General features: G+C 49.6%; 6 protein-coding genes across 6 annotated transcripts; 2 read left to right on the top strand and 4 right to left on the bottom strand.

The window, feature by feature from the left end:
- Positions 1-2,301: 2,301 nt before the first annotated feature.
- Positions 2,302-4,792, bottom strand: B0T23DRAFT_188609 (uncharacterized protein). The gene is made up of 4 exons (XM_062833184.1): positions 3,314-4,792; positions 3,123-3,246; positions 2,991-3,072; positions 2,302-2,935 (listed from the first exon to the last, which is right to left on the bottom strand). Exons 1-4 carry the CDS (start codon positions 4,642-4,644, stop codon positions 2,406-2,408), a joined length of 2,067 nt encoding a protein of 688 aa, XP_062690654.1. The 5' UTR covers positions 4,645-4,792; the 3' UTR covers positions 2,302-2,405.
- Positions 4,793-5,799: 1,007 nt separating this feature from the next.
- On the bottom strand, positions 5,800-7,024 carry B0T23DRAFT_397525 (uncharacterized protein; the record flags this gene model as incomplete). The annotated part of the gene is made up of 3 exons (XM_062838301.1): positions 5,800-5,820; positions 5,887-6,934; positions 7,002-7,024. The coding sequence occupies 3 exons, from the start codon at positions 7,022-7,024 to the stop codon at positions 5,800-5,802; spliced, it is 1,092 nt and encodes a 363-aa protein (XP_062690653.1).
- A 274-nt stretch (positions 7,025-7,298) lies between these two features.
- On the top strand, positions 7,299-8,239 carry B0T23DRAFT_188602 (uncharacterized protein). The gene is made up of 3 exons (XM_062833183.1): positions 7,299-7,602; positions 7,696-7,808; positions 7,929-8,239. Exons 1-3 carry the CDS (start codon positions 7,459-7,461, stop codon positions 8,185-8,187), a joined length of 516 nt encoding a protein of 171 aa, XP_062690652.1. The 5' UTR covers positions 7,299-7,458; the 3' UTR covers positions 8,188-8,239.
- A 314-nt stretch (positions 8,240-8,553) lies between these two features.
- B0T23DRAFT_188593 (cytochrome C oxidase copper chaperone-domain-containing protein) lies at positions 8,554-9,342 on the bottom strand. The gene is made up of 3 exons (XM_062833182.1): positions 9,220-9,342; positions 9,055-9,128; positions 8,554-8,951 (listed from the first exon to the last, which is right to left on the bottom strand). The coding sequence occupies exons 1-3, from the start codon at positions 9,251-9,253 to the stop codon at positions 8,811-8,813; spliced, it is 249 nt and encodes an 82-aa protein (XP_062690651.1). The 5' UTR covers positions 9,254-9,342; the 3' UTR covers positions 8,554-8,810.
- Positions 9,343-9,521: 179 nt separating this feature from the next.
- Positions 9,522-13,245, bottom strand: B0T23DRAFT_414028 (telomere length regulation protein-domain-containing protein). Its single transcript, XM_062839546.1, has 3 exons — positions 12,308-13,245; positions 11,818-12,252; positions 9,522-11,754 (listed from the first exon to the last, which is right to left on the bottom strand). Exons 1-3 carry the CDS (start codon positions 13,146-13,148, stop codon positions 10,004-10,006), a joined length of 3,027 nt encoding a protein of 1,008 aa, XP_062690650.1. The 5' UTR covers positions 13,149-13,245; the 3' UTR covers positions 9,522-10,003.
- A 285-nt stretch (positions 13,246-13,530) lies between these two features.
- B0T23DRAFT_384255 (NEDD8-activating enzyme E1 catalytic subunit) lies at positions 13,531-15,582 on the top strand. The gene is made up of 4 exons (XM_062837464.1): positions 13,531-13,807; positions 13,908-14,009; positions 14,155-14,234; positions 14,293-15,582. Exons 1-4 carry the CDS (start codon positions 13,764-13,766, stop codon positions 15,366-15,368), a joined length of 1,302 nt encoding a protein of 433 aa, XP_062690649.1. The 5' UTR covers positions 13,531-13,763; the 3' UTR covers positions 15,369-15,582.
- The last annotated feature ends 9 nt before the right edge of the window (positions 15,583-15,591 follow it).

Genomic DNA, 15,591 nt, shown 5'->3' with positions numbered 1-15,591 from the left:
TTCCCGCTTGTCTCGTTCGAGAAACCACCTTTTCTCGCCTGTCTGGGTCTTAGATGGGCCGATGTTTAGACCGCTCTGGCGAGTAAGTTCCAATACCAAGTCCACAATCAATAAACCTGAAATGAAAAGCAACAAGAGAAAGGCGGAAAATATCGTCTTCGATATATCCCGCTCCGGCCCCATGAAGCTTGCCAAGTGCCCCTCGTAAACAGACTTGGATGACCTCAAGTACATATGTCTGTTAATTAAGCTATAGAAATGAACTGTACATATCTACACAGTTTGTCTTACTTGAGGGGAATTTGTCCAAGGTCAAGATCAGATAAGCGGAGTACCAGTTCCTTTGTGCTTTGAAAAGGATATAATAAGTTTGAATTAAATCTGTTAAAGTGCAAAGAAGTACAAGATAAGACACACTGGACTGTGAAGGGGAGTTAAAACAGCAGAAAGATACTAAAAATGTAGAAATTGAAATTGAGGAATTCTGAATCTTGTAGCTGTTAATACATTCTTCTAGCATTCTTTCAGATATTTCTTACTTTACTCTTTAATAATCGCGAGTTTCTTTTCTCATAAGAAAATCATCTCTTCCATATACGCTACATGCTCTCTAGTCATTCATCCATCCTGTATCTACCCATATCTGATCTGAAATTCAAACTCAACAGCAAGTAGCAACCTAAGTAGACCCCAGTATTCAACTAAGAACAACAACAATGACCTACATCCGGGACTGTCTAGTACATTGTGAGATAGTGATGCTGCATCTGGGTATGTATACAGATAGATGGGTATATAATGCTATTTGTGCGATGATTCGAGCACTGTTCTTGCTGTTCAGTGCCTAGCCAGTCTATTATAAACGAGTCTGTGGGAGAAGGAAGTGGCTAAGTTATGAGAAGGTTATCTTCTTGCAAGATTACTCTCCAGGTGACCTGAAGATTAAAAGGCCCATGAAGTTGCTTCAGAAATACCTTGTTCAGGGCACGCTGGATTTGATTATAGGTTTTTCGTGATGGGCGTTTGAGAAAATACTCTTATTTTTGCCTGTCCGATTCTGTGGTACGCTAGTGTCTCAGTGGTAGGAAAATGGGTATCATCCGTGATGGGAGAACACAAACTTTGTTCGAGTCAAAACGAACTATTATAATGACAGTGCTGATGAGGATGAGGCTACTTCTTGCAATTTACCTTTAGATCTTCTTCACTCTGATGTTGCGGAGTCAGAAACAAGAAAACACATAACAGAGAATGAATGGAATCCCAAGTCAGCCACATGTTTTTTTTTTCTCTGTAAGCTCAAACGAAAGCTGGGGAAGTGATGCCTCTTCATGAGTAGCAGGAAAGACGAAGAAGAGATAGTTAGGTTTTTTCTTGGAAACTAGAACTAGACACATGGGTGAAGTTCCATACCTAAGGTGCGTTGTGTCCGTTGAGAACATAGCGCTACAAATCACAAGATCTATAAGAACGAAGCATGAGACTGTTTGGACAGGTCTCATCTGGTACCAGTGTCAAGATCCTCTCCAGTACCATCAAGCTCTTACTCCTCCAGAAGGGAAAAAAAAAAAAAAAAAAAAAAAAAAAAAAAAAAAAAGGAATGGAGACACTACCGTTATAATAGTAATTCGATCACATTACCATTTGGTTTGGCACATGGAATATTAAATGATGGGAACAAGTCTCGCGTATTGAAAACTATGATAATATCTTCCTCCAATATGCCTGGTGATACAATGTGTCAAGTGCAAAGGACGCCTCTGAGGGAGGACGGTCCCCATCAATGCAGCAGAGAACTTACCATAGATGCCGTGAGTATCAAGGAAATAAGGATACCGGTAGTGTATATCAGTCGCTCTTTCCTTGAATGCATTTGGAGTCCTGTCCCGGTCATGTTTTCCCGCTCAGTTTTTCCCTCTGGTTCGGAAGGAACTTGAGGGAGATTTACAGTTTTAACTGTCATACTCGGCGTTAAAGAGAGGTTGTAAATGCTGAAAAGAACACTGGCAAAGATTCTTACTACACGAGTCATCGTATACACTGGCATATGTAGGAAGAACGGAAGAAATTTGTTTACAGAGTGTCACGAGACGCAAAACAGGTTCCCAAGTCCAGTCCTTTCGCCAAACAATTATTAGACAATACATAGCCATTTGACTTGCGTCAGAATATCTTTGTTGTCCCAACCTGAATTCCATCCTTTCGCTGAATTCTAGTTTAACGCCGTTTGACCTTGACAAAGATCATCCAATGCACCTCCAATGAAATGCCAAACTCCTTTCTCCAACCAACACTGTAAACCTCTAATGAGTCCACTTCAGTAAAGCAAATCGATATGGTAAACTTCCGCCTTTTCCAGAAGACCTGGTGCTCCTCGTAACCACAACCCGATCACAAACCCTGCTTCACACCCCCACAAAAAACGCCTCCTCCTCCCTCCAAAACTGTATCAGCCCACTCTCCTCCCACTGCGGCGCTTCACAATTTCTAAACGCCTTGCTAAACACAAGACGTACATGGTAGACATCCTTCATCAGCCCCCACATCGCGTACCGCAGCGGCAGCATCTCGTCCGCGCAGAACTTGGTCTGCATGTACACGTGAAAATCGAAGAGGGTCTGCATGGCGATGCGGAATGGACGATAAAAGTTCGCTAGTTCGTCATCGCTGACGAATGAGACAAGGCAATCCCATTCCTGGAAAGGTGTGCCGTCTTCACGTGCTTTATTCGCGTAGTCTTGGATGTATCCGTCGGCGTCATCGAAGAAGCGCCTGATGCCTTGGATGGCTTTTTGGAGGTTGGATAGGGCAACGTCGCGCAGCAAGGGGAAGTCGGTTTCGACGCCGGCGAGGTAGGCCATAGTGTTGTTTAGGATGATGCCCCCGTCGAGGGTGTTATCTTCGGAGGGCTTGAATCGCTCTCCCTCCATGGTGCCTGCAAGTGGGGTTTGTATTAGTTTTATTGGTGATGGAGAAGGGCTTGAACTTACCCTGGTCATAGATGAAGGCCAATACATTGGCCATCCGCTCCGGGGTCGTGTACGTGCACATGTAGTAGGTTTCGGAGCCGTCCTGAGGAGCTTGTTAGTATTTTACACGTAGAGATAGGACAAGATACTTACAGGCAGTACTGTAGCCAGTTCTTTCAAAGTGCTTTGCTCTCGGGCGAGCATTTGGCGATGAGCAAGGAATGTCCTATTTCCGCAACTGATCCTGACATCCCAATCACGGGGCCCCCTCCACAAGCTTTATCAGTCGGGGTTAGTTACCCGGATTTCGGGAAATATGCAGCCACGGGGCATGGGAGACTTACTTGATCTCCTTTCGGTCGTGCTGCTTGATGTATTCAGCGATTCGCCGCTGTTGGTTGAAGGCTTCCGGCCACAATCCCTCTTCGCCTGGTTCATCGCAGTGGATGGCGAAATCTAGTGATCCGAGAAAATTGGAGGATCGATTGGGGGTTGCTGCTGCTTTGGTCCGTTGCTCGGCGTCAAGAGCGCGGCAACGACGCCCGTACCCATGAGGATTGCCCATTGTTGGTAAGGAGCTTTTGGAAAGATTATCAAAAATATGTCCGTGATGGTTGTATTGAGGGTGTCTAGCAAAACCTGTTGCAAAGCTGGTCGACGGCGACTGGCCAAACTGATAGCGAGCGGCGAGTGTGGGAGACTGGTTGTGAAGAGAATGGGAAGAGTTTTCGAAACCAGGGAAAGTTGTGCTCCGTTGTCTTGGTCTTATAGTAGTAAAAGAGCGCCAGTTTTGGGCACCCCAAGCTGCGGCCTTCGGCTTGGTTGGAGCATTCCGTATGCATGGTAATACTTTGACTGGGCTTCGTCCGCGGGGCGGTTCGACGTAGAATTTTTTTCCTTGGTTTTGTCCGCCGACAGCTGCATCTCCGCATGCATTCTTGCTGCGTGTGCTTTCCTTACTGTGTCCGCCACCTTGAGGCGCTATCGAACATCGCTCGATTGTAGAAACACTCTTCTTCTCCGGTTCCTGACTTTCCTTGGACGCCTTTTGGTGGTGAAGAGTGTGCTGTGCCTTGATAGTCAAATCTGACGTTGCCGCTTTCGTTTCTGGATGACGATTTCCTTTCTTCTTTTTCTTCTTCGGACTTTTCTTTTGAGTCTTCTGAGTAATCTTTTCCGGGCTCTTCTGAGGATTCTTCTGCCCACCTATCGGCGCGCTCTTCTGCGGAATTTTCTGGGGACCTTTTTCAAGCTCTTGATGTGCAGTCATCTCCCCTCCTGCCTTCTGCAAATCCGCCTGCGGTCCTTGCTTTTCCTTCTTCTTAACCACCAAAGTGGATATTCTTTCACCAGTCACAGCTTGAGCGTAAGATATTGGAGCCAGTTTGACTTTAGCCACAGACTGTGAAAGCTGCGGGTAGTACTGTCGTGACGAAGCGGTTATAGAATTCTGCTCTGGCTGCTTGAAAATAGGTACTGCTGGTGGGGGTTGCTGCACAGTTGGCTTCGAAGGAACAGATATGACCGAAGGTTTGAGAGGGGCTGCGGCCTTCAGGAACGGAGTCGAAGTCGGAGGGGGCGTCGGCTTGACCACTTTTCGTGCGCCTTGGTCCCCCCGGAGAGCGCCTGCATACGATAGCGGCTGAAGCCGCGCTGATTGAGTTTTCTTCTCCATCACCGATGACGATGACCTGCGGGCGATGGGTTCAAATCAGAGTTGATTTCGAGGTAGCCACCAGATGTTGCCCAGCGGGAAATGTGAATATGCGGCCAACGGTGGTTGGTGCTAAGGATAGCGAAGAAGGTGCGGGGAAAGAAGTAGTCAGCTGGGCGTTGCGATATCGAAGATGGGTGAATATTGGGTGAGTGAAGGGTGAGTGAAGGGCGAGGGGTGCCAACTGGAAAGTGGTCGTCAAAGGCGGATGTACTTTTTAGTTCCCTAAAACCAACAACCAACTGCAAATCATGGCCTCAGAATCCATGGGCCAGAACAAAAAAAGTGATCGTCCTTATTGTAGAATCTAGGTTTTGCGAAGAAAGCGGAGAGGTATGGTGGATGTCCTGTCGTTGGATTTCGTTGTCGCGAACAAACTTCCTCCGCACGAAAGAGACGAGATTCCTGACGCGAGGCGACAGACAGTGAGTGTCACTGTCCGCAATCAGTTCGCGTTCGAAGCCCGAAGTACTGATTAACCGGCGCAATGGAGCCGTAGCGACAGGTGCTACCATTCTCCCGCAGTTTTATTTTTTATATCTTTTTTAATCGTTGAGCATCGCTTCGCCTGGGCTTCTGGAATGCTAGAGGCACCAGGCATATCTGATCTAACATAAGGAAATTCTTCAAATCTCTGATTGCCAAGATTAATAGAACATGGGCGTAGAGAAGATCGCGCAAGTATCATACCAGGAAGTAGATTCATCGTTTGGTCTGATGTTATGGGCACAATCAACCCGCCTTCGTCTCCCCAAGCATCCTACCGGGCGTCGACGAGCAGTTCGGTCTCGACTCGAATGCCACGACAGCCGAGGTACTTCGAAAATGGAAGTGCGGTGAACGGCGCCGTAGTGAAGTGTCAAGGAGCCGCGATATATATCAACATATATTGCGCAGAGGGATCACAATTCAGGATGACGGGCGAAGGAGCTGGCGGTTCTGGTCGAGTCATGACAATGGTATCTTCAACTCAATTTCATTAGACGAGACAAAGCTTCTATGATGTGTGTGAGGAATTGGGGTCAAAAGCAACGCTAAATCGATCATGAGGTGTGGAACAAAAGAAACTAATACGCAGCATAAGAAGGCTTCCCAACCGACCACATCAATTCTTTTCTATGACTTAATCATGAAAATCTGCATAGGCAAAGTTAGTGATGACATTCAAAGAACGGGGAATTTCACCAGAGTTGATATACTGACCTGGTTGAGAGCAGCGCTGTCCGTAAAAGCCATCTTTTTCTGCGCAATGAACCTTTGCCTAGCCAAGAATCGGGTTGAAGATGTAACAGTAGGCGTGGAAGTGCCGCTTCCACCTGGTGTGCTCGTCTCTGTTTCAGCACCGTCTTTCGTCCTCTTCTGAGCTTTCGATTTGCTGTCTTCACTTTCTGTGGCAGAGTCTGATAGCCCCTTTTCCTTGCGCTTCTTCTCTTTCTTATCCTTCTTCTTGTCTTTCTTCTCCTTCTTCTCCTTCTTCTTGTCCTTTTTCGACTTCTTGGTCTCCGTAGCAGACGATTCTACGTCATCTGAAGAGCTCTCTTCAGACTGTTTCGCGTCTTTCAGCTTCTTTTTGTCCTTCTTGTCCTTCTTTTCCTTTTTGTCCTTCCTCTCCTTCTTCTTTGACCTAGAGGACTCGCTGTCTGTTTCGGCTTCGGTGTCGGTCTTCCGCTTTTTCAATTTCTTGTCCTTCTTTTCTTCCTTCTCGTCTTCCTCGTCGCTGCCCGCCTTCCTCTTCTTGGATTTGCCTTTTGTGAGCTCGGCGCCCTTGGTGTCCTGAGAGGGAACTGTCTCCACTTGTTGGTCGAGAGTATCGCTCTGTGGTACGCCGTCCTCTTCCGTCACCTTTTCCTTGACCACGTCACCAACCAACCAGCCGCCTCTGACAAAGCGGATCGTTCCAATCTTTTGTTCCAAATAGTGGTTGCGGATGTGATTTTCGCGCTTCTGCTTCTCGGCTTCCAGAACATCCTCGCTCTTGCCGTTCAGTCGCCCAAGGAGATGTTGAAAATCAAAGAGGCCGGTGCACTCGTCGCCATTGTTTCGTTTCGCGCCGAGACCGAGGTTGTCGTCCTTGAGCGTGACCTTGATATGTGACGAGCTGGCTTCCGTGTGATGTACGGCATGCGCAGCATCTTTGGCGCCCAGAAACTCGCCGGGCTGCCAACCTTGGGCGCGAAGGATTTTTTGGCCGAAAGTGGTTTCGTTACGGGACCATTTCGTGTTGTTGGGGTCGGTTCCCAGTTTGCGCTTGCTATTGAAGTTTCGCGATTAGCACGCAGTCAACAAAGGGAGCACAGCCACTCAAGATATGCGCTCACTTCTTGGCAGCGGCGAGGCCCATGATTGCTCGACGTCGTTGACGAGGCTCTCAGCTTGTGTGCTGAGTCGTCAAAGGTCAATGGGCTTGGTGTACAACTGAACTTTCGGAAATCGAGGCGCCCTGTCTGTGCTACGGCATTCAATTTTTTGGCGGGGGCCTTGCGATCCCATCAAAGATCTGCCAGCTTTCACCGCCCGAAAATTCCACACAGCTCAGGGACCATGGTTCGCTGCTGCAGGGGAGGTGCCTGTCACTTGCTCCTTCCAGATGTATTTGTGGAGAAACACACTTGCCTGCCGACTTCCGGGAACATTAATCGATCGTGAGATTTGGACGAACTTCCTTCTGTTCATCTGGCACTTCTCCTTCTCAAGTTGTCAATTATGATTCAGTCTTTGGCCCAATACTAGAACTGTTTCAAAGACTACGTTCAAGGGAAACATCCTGGAGCAAACATGGCACCCTCGGCGAGCACCGCTAAGTCCAGGCCAAGAAAGTCGACTAACACCGTACTTGACGATTCTGGTTCCGACGACGACTACCAAGCATACAATTTGCGACTCCAGGAAGCCAGCGCGGCTAGAGCACGTCTCAAAAAGGTATGAACATCAATCAGCAACCACGAGCAAAACTACTGTTCCTGTGAACAAAAATATTCGTTTAGTTCACTTCTTGATTTATTTCAATTTCAGGCGAGAGAAGAGCGCGATAAGAAACGCAAGGCCTTGCTCTCTGCCTACCAAGGCGCGCTCACGTCCATCCAAGACCGCGTAAGAAAATCAGTTTCCAAGTACCATGATCTCCAGTAAGTTGAACCGGTAGACCGCTCAGTTTGTCACAATGGTGCATTCTCTAAAAAAAAAATAAAAAAAAATTTCGCCCTTCCACTGTTGTTCTAATTGTAGTTTATCCATGCTACTTGCAGCTCAGCCATGCACATCTCCCGTCTGTTAAGACTCAAGGAAGCAGTAGAAGCCAGCGATCAAAAGCAGACCGCCATTGCCAAGAAGCTAGCCGATGTGCAGCGCATCATGAGCAACCACAGTATTCAGCTCTGCGCCTTGTACGAGGGTCGTCGAAAAGACTTGGCTGTTATGTTACCCCGTGCGAAGCCTGAGAAGCCTGCGGAGGATGGTGCTGCTGCTGCTGCTACTTCTGAGGTGGACAGGTTGTCGGGCCAGTAGCTGCTGCCTGAGGGTGCGCAGGGATTCATGGTCTCGAAGGAAGCTTCGTCAAAGTCGGCGGCTGCTGATGGTGAAGATTGGTATGAGGGAGGAGTGGGAGGCTGCTAACGCTTTGTGCTGAACTCGGTGATGGTGACAATGATTTGGTCACTGTGTGTTGGGTGGTCGCATTTGACGGGCACAGTGTCCTCGGATGGTAATCTCGTATGCTCTGGATTGGGAAAAGAGAAGAAGTGGAACAGAGTGAGGGCTGTCAACATCAGCAAGACGACATAGTCCGTACACCACCGGGCTTAGCTAAAGGCCATGGAGCTTGCCACAAGATCGATGTCCCGGCGACGTGTGAAGAAAAGTAGGAACGTAGCAAAGACCGTAAAAGCTCCAGCAATCCATATTCGAGGCTGTCTCTCTCTCTTCCCTCCTTTTCTATGTTGTAGTTGTACAAATGTATGCCGTAGTAAGATTTGAGATGCATGAGAACGCCGCTTGGGGTGCTGCCGCAGCACGGGTGTGGTTGTAGTAGTATTATACATGGGTATTGTGTTAAAGACTCATCATGTCGTCGGTTATTACTGCTGTTGCTGCTAGTCGCTCGCTCAACTCGATGGCAACGAAGGTTATATTTAGACCTTGAAGCCGAAACCAGCCATGCAGGCGCGGTACTGGTCTATCGTCGACACGCAGTCCTTCTGGGGGTCATCGGACTTGGAGAAAAGCATGCAATCATCGCGCTTGGCCTTCTCTTCCTTGCACACGCAGCAGGGCTGTTTTTTGATGTTTTTTTTTGTTTAGTTTTTGTTTCTCAGTATTGTCGTTTGCGTACAGCTTTCGGTGAGCTGGCTGGTTCATGGGGGGTCGGAGGCGCACCTTGGGCTTCGCGGGAGCATCACTGGAAGGGGTCGCAATTTGCGCCGGAGCGGCGGCAAGGGTGGCGCCGGAAGCTGTAGTAATGAGCGCATTGATGGTTAGTCACCGCGGACAGCGAGAGCGCCTTATGCCGAAACAGTCCGGTGGTTGTGCAAAGGTACTTACTAAGGGCGGTAAGGGAAAAGCTTTGGGAAGCCATGGTGAATGATATGTTGTGTTGAATGGAAACAAGCAAAAGAACAAGGAGCGAGCTGTTGTTGTGCAGGATTTCAACAGCGTCCCTCAAAATATTTCGATGAATGGTACGTACCAATTGATTTGTCAATGTTGCTTTGAAACCTTCCACAGCCGACCGACCGTCCGGTGCTACCGGGCCATTTTAGCGTTGCATGGGTACGTGCTCCATTTACGCCAAGCCGGTCGGCGTCAGTAGATCCATAAGTCACCTGATCACCCCAATCGTCACCCGTAAGGGAAGTGTTTTTCGTGATCTAAGGCAATTTGTTATGAACTAGTTTGATACTTTCAGACAGTGCCCCTGGCTCAGTGACCGAGTGGTGTGAGATGGTGGTCCTGCTTGAATGCATCTTTGTTAAGTGGCCCGGGGTCCCGATGAGGTGAAGTTTTAAGTTTGAATCCTGGCTCAGTCCTTCCATAGATTACAATCTTTTTGCGCATATTCACTGCTGCTCATCTTGTTATCCCTTTCATCTATTCATTCTACCTCGATTGCAGGATTACACTCCGGTAGAGTTGATTGATCGAGGTTATGAAGGCTTCGACTGCAGGGTCACAGGAAATCCATAGGGGTAATAAACAACACAGCCCTTCAATTTCTAGTGTAGGACAGTCTTTTATCCACCTAGACCACCACACCTCTCGAATCCTCCATCATCTCCGCCCTTTTCTTAATCTTCTCAAGCCGCCCTACAAACAAAAAGCCCATCCTTCACAACCCAATCAAATCCCCAACCATCATCAATCTATACTTCTCCACCCCTTCCCTCAACCTCACCAGAACTCCCGCAGCCAACATCTTCGTCCTCTCCTCCTCCCCACCCTCATCACCACCTCTCAGCCCTTCAAACACACTCGCAACCCATCCCTCCGTCTCCACCACCTCCCTCCCCAACTCCTGACAAACATCCCTCATCCGGTCCTCATTCACATCCAGCAGTGTTAACAAGCCAAACAAGACCGCCTGCGTGATGCCGACGTCTCCCACAGCTTGCGCGCGCACGCTTGTGCTGAGCAGCAGCCGCCACAGCTCTCCTGTCATCTGTGGAAGAGCGAGGGTACTCGGCCCCGCGGCGTGGAGCAGGAGGGCGAGAGTCTTGAGATAGAGGGCTAGTAGGAACGGCTGGAACAGAATGCCGCGGACCCGGGACACTGATGAATGTAGCGCTGCTTGGAAGCGGGCCGTGAGAGGGTCGAAAAAGGACGTGGAGATGATTTGAGCAGTGGTGTTGGGAATGGCGCGGATGCGCGGCTTGGTGCGGGACTTGATTTTGATTTTGGGGTTGCTAATGTGTTGTTCTTCTGCTGTTGCTGCGTTATTGCTGTCGTCATGGTCGGGAAGACGGGACTTGAAGGTAGAGAGCTTCAGCACATCGGGCCCGGTGGCTGAGTCGGCAGCGGCTGCTGAAAGGGGCGCAAGGAAGCTCGACGTGATGGACGTTGCTACGCTTTCGAGCGCGTTGTGAGGCAGAGGCTTCAATGATGAGGAGGAGCTTTGGTAGGCATTTGAAGGGCCTTGGCTGATGAATAGCCTCTCTATCTTCTCTGGGAGGCTTTTAGAAGGGAAAGATGCAGCTGCTGCGTACTCGGATGTTTCGAACCCGGCAAGTTCATGGGCACTGAGACCCAAGACGGTGAGGATCAAAGATCGCTGAGACACCGAGTAGTCACCGTCAAAGAAGGTCTTCGCGAACCACGGGCCCATGAGTTGGGGCTGCGTAACGACGATGGCAATCATTGCTTGCAGTCGCAAGTCGTCAAATTTGTCCATCTCAAACTTGTCCTGGAGACCGACGAGTAAAGATGCGAGTTCCTCGGCGTGATCAGTAACCTCTGTGCCATAATTCGCCTTTCGTCGGATGAGCGTTGGGGCGGTAACGAGTGCAAGCTTCTGGCGATCATAATCATCGGTGTCGCGGAGACACCTGATGAGATCTCTAATATAAACCGGTGCCTTTGCCTTGTCTCTCCTGACCAATTCTGGATCGTCATCCGAGTCTTCGGCATCTGAGTCGGGCTTGCTGTACCCAACAACATCATCCTGCTCGCTAAGGCTCTCATCGCTCAGTTCTTCGATGATAAAACCTTGGGTCCGAAGCTGTGTTGGTGCTGGCTTGTGGGAAGGTCTCTTGGAGCTCGTCCTTTTTTGTGTAAGCTCTTGAGGATTGAGTAGCGGATCCCATGAGCCAAGTGTGTCCTGTATCTCAACAAGACTCTTGTACCACTTTCCATCTGGCACCTCCATTTCTTCGACTTGGAAGTTCAGGCGTTTATCACCCTTATCAACGAGACTGGAAAGCCCTTCGCCAATAACCATGCCCAGGAAACGAGCCCTCTGATTTGATGACGATAGCCTGTTGGAGATGGCATTTAGCCATGGGCTTGATCTCATTAGCAGTGTGAGTTTCAAGGGCGAGACCTTGTGGACGTATCCAGCGCTCAGGAGCAGCACCTGCGCATGCACTTTGAAACCGTTAGTTACGCTCAAGAAGAGGAAGAAAACACCATTTCCAAGCTAGAGCCAACCTTCTTGTTGTACTATAGGAGAGTGCTTGACGTATAGCTGATCTCCGATCTGGGCAATACTTTTCTCAAGCACACTGACGATGGAGTCTCTATCCTGAGAGACGACTGCCACCACCGCTCGTCGGATACCAATAGAGTCGCCAAGTCCAGCGCCAGACGAACCTGTTAGCCACTCAACGAGGTAGGCTACTCTCTCCGGATCATTCTTTGTAATTGCGCCGATTGCACCAGCCACTGCGGATATCATTTTATTGCTGCCTTCGGTATCACTCGTGCCTAACCGATTAAGATAGTCCTCGGCGAAGGTCTTCAGCACCGAAAAGAGAACTTTACGCTGCTCGCTTCGAGGAACATTGCCCAGCAGGAGCCCAAAGCGCTCATTGTCGGCCCTTTGAGCAATTAGCAACCTGGTAAGGACACATTTCAAGGCCGTATCTGCCTCCAAGTCAGTTATGGTTTGAGAAGCCAGAGCTATTCGCGAATGTCTTACCCGAGTGCCCTAGTCGTAGAGCCTTCAAAAACAACTCGGAACAAAGCTTCGTCTCATCTGATGTCGGCGAGGTTAGTTGCCACTTGACGATATTTTGGCTCAACCACTTGGTATATTCTGGCCCATTTGCTAGCCAGATGTTGTTAAGGTCGATTTCTGCCTTGTGCCCCTTTGCATGTTCAATAGCCTCTGCGGTCAGTGAAATGATCCGACCACTGCCAAAGGTCGAAAGCATCTCTTGCGAGAGCATTCTGGTGTTGAGGTTCCCGCTCAGTGTTCTTGTAGCTGACTTCCAAATGCCACGTATGGAATCATTGCCTTTTAGTAACAGGCCTACCAGGTTGAGAAGGACTGCCAGATTGATTGCGATGTCCGGTCGCTTGGACTTGCCATCGCCGGATTTTGCTTCCTGTAACCATGCCCTCAGACGCACAATAATGGCATTGACCCCTGTCAGACTGCGAAGACAAGCTAGCAAGAGTCCCAAGGCCGAAAACTTGGTTTCGTGGGAGTCTTCGTTTAGCAAAGTCCAATAGTTCGGGACAATTTCTGACACCAGCACCTGAACTAGCTTTGCGGTCATAGGACTTGGTTCCTTGATGCTGAATGTGGACCCGGCTAGATCCTCATGGCTGAGAAATCGCAAAGTAGCGACGAGCTGGTCGTAGTTAGGTTCATGTCGTAAAACTTCGAGGGCTTCCTCGGGCGAGTTCAAGGGCCTCTGACCAGGAGATTGGTTCGGCTTCAGTGTTTCCTTTTTGAGGCCAACTTCCTGGAGCAGAGATTCGTTGGGGTTCGCACTCAGGCGGGAGGTGCTGATGGGCGTCAAGAGGCCGTTCATCTCAGATATCTGTAGTGATGTCAGTTGGTGATAAGTACTTTGGAATACACAGGCTGGGCTTGAAGTGAAATTTAAACCCGGAACGTTACCTATCGTTTGACCGATCGAAAGAGGACGGAATTGGAAGGAAAGTGGAAATTCCGTTTCGTAGGTATCGACGACATTTCACTATAGTTATCTGCGTCAAACGGAAAGCAACAGGGGATGATAGCGTCGGTGTTACTGCTAAGTGCTAACTAATCCGTTGTGCAGGCAGTCGTCCCTTCCCTGTAGGGGCCCTGAACTGCACTTTCGGGCACTCTCCGTTGCCGCTGTTGGTAACCTACCATACAGGGTCTCCTTTAACAGGGCGGCAGGAGCTATCCACTCACCATCCCCGAACCTGAAGTCCGGGCCCGCCCGCAAGTGGAACTAGAGGTATGGAAGCTTCCCTCCTCCAGTTCCGTTTGTTTGTTGTCCCGTCAACTCACCCCTCGGATTGTACATTCAACCTGCAACAATTTGTGAGCCGCGACTAATCAGCAAATATTATCACTAGCATTTCTCATCCTACCCGCCGGCCTCCCCTTTTATTATCTCACCAGCGAAGTCTCCTCTTGTAGCCATAAACTAGTCATGTCAAGTCCAGAAGTACTCCCAGACTCCGAAGCCAAAAGATGGTAGGTGTTACGCGCTCTCGATCGTAACCCAAGAACACCCCCTGGATTTCATATCTTCAGGGCATGAGTCCCAGCAGCTAACACGCCACCTTTACCATAGGAAGTATCTCAACAATGTCCGAACACGGCCAGGCGCATTCGTGGATCCGGAAGAGTTTGATGGCTCAACGGTAGTAGAGAACATGGACAAAATCAAGATCTTGTAAGTCATCCTTCCAACTGGCAGCACATCAAGTGTATGCGTATATCAAGCTATTCAAGCAGAAGCTGATACCTTTTCCAGAGTCATGTTAGTCTCAGCTTAATGATTTGACGGGTCATGGTTATGAGAACTGACGGCAAGGTAGCGGAGCTGGAGGACTGGGTTGTGAGATCCTCAAGAACCTCGCTCTTTCCGGGTTCAAGGACATTTCCGTCATCGACATGGGTCGGTTGTCCTCTATAGATATATCGCCATGTCAATGATAGCTGACCTGGAAGCCTAGATACGATCGACATCTCCAACCTTAACCGCCAGTTTCTCTTCCGACATGCGGACGTAGGGAAATTCAAAGCCGAAGTAGCTGCCAAGTTCGTTGAGAGAAGAGTTAAAGGCGTCAAGATCACGCCATATAACTGCAAGATACAGGACTTCGATGAAGACTTCTACCAGCAGTTCCAGATTGTAGTCTGCGGACTGGACAGCATCGAGGCACGCCGATGGATTAACGCCACCCTAGTCAACATGGCGAGTTGTGAAAACCCTGATAGCATGAAACCCCTCATCGACGGCGGCACCGAGGGCTTCAAGGGCCAAGCCCGCGTTATCCTACCGACCATGGGCTCTTGTATCGAGTGCCAGCTGGACATGCACGCTCCCCGAGCCGCCGTTCCTCTTTGCACTCTCGCCAGCATCCCCCGCCAGCCGGAACACTGCATCGAATGGGCGCACGTCATCGCTTGGGACAAGGAGAAGCCGTTCCCGCAGCTCGACAAGGACGACCCGGAGCACATCACCTGGCTCTACCAGAAAGCCCTCGAGCGGGCAAAGGAGTTCAACATATCGGGCGTCACGTACTCTCTGACGCAAGGCGTGGTAAAGAACATTATCCCGGCCATCGCGGCCACGAACTCGGTCATCGCCGCGGCCTGCTGCAACGAGGCACTCAAGATCGCATCCAGCTGTGCGCCCTTTTTGGGCACCCCCGGCGAAGGCGAGCCTAATTATATGATGTATTCCGGCAACGACAGCATTTACACGTATACGTTCAAGCACGAGCAAAAAGAGGACTGCCCCGTGTGCGGCATGACGGCAAGGGTGCTCAAGGTCAACCCCAAGTGGACGCTCGAAGAGCTCATAGAGTCGTTCGCTACCCTTCCTGAGGCGCAACTGAAGAAACCGTCGGTGCGGGCTGAGGGCAAGACGCTGTACATGCAGTTGCCCCCGAACTTGGAGGAGCAGACGCGGCCAAACTTGGGGAAGACACTTGAGCAGCTTGGGCTGACGGAAGGTACTGAGATCGCCGTTACTGATCCAGCGTTTGTAGGCGTGGTGTTCAACTTCAGCCTCAAGTTTGCATGATGGTCCCCAGACATGAACGTGTCATGATAACCTGGCCTGGTTTGCCTGGACTTTGTTTATGCTATTTAGAGGCTGGATTTGTGAGTTACCTACAAGCGGGAGCGTTGCACAACAAGCAGCGGGGAATGACCCGCAAGAAGGCTATAGCGATGAGTTAGCTGCCTATTCAATCGAGTAGATGTCAATACAAGATATGATTAACAGTGTGCTTCAACAACATGCT

The sequence above is a fragment of the Neurospora hispaniola genome (assembly GCF_033458365.1).
Source record: "Neurospora hispaniola strain FGSC 10403 chromosome Unknown B0T23scaffold_6, whole genome shotgun sequence".
Lineage (NCBI taxonomy): Eukaryota > Fungi > Ascomycota > Sordariomycetes > Sordariales > Sordariaceae > Neurospora > Neurospora hispaniola.
This window is presented reverse-complemented; position numbering and strand designations above follow the sequence as displayed.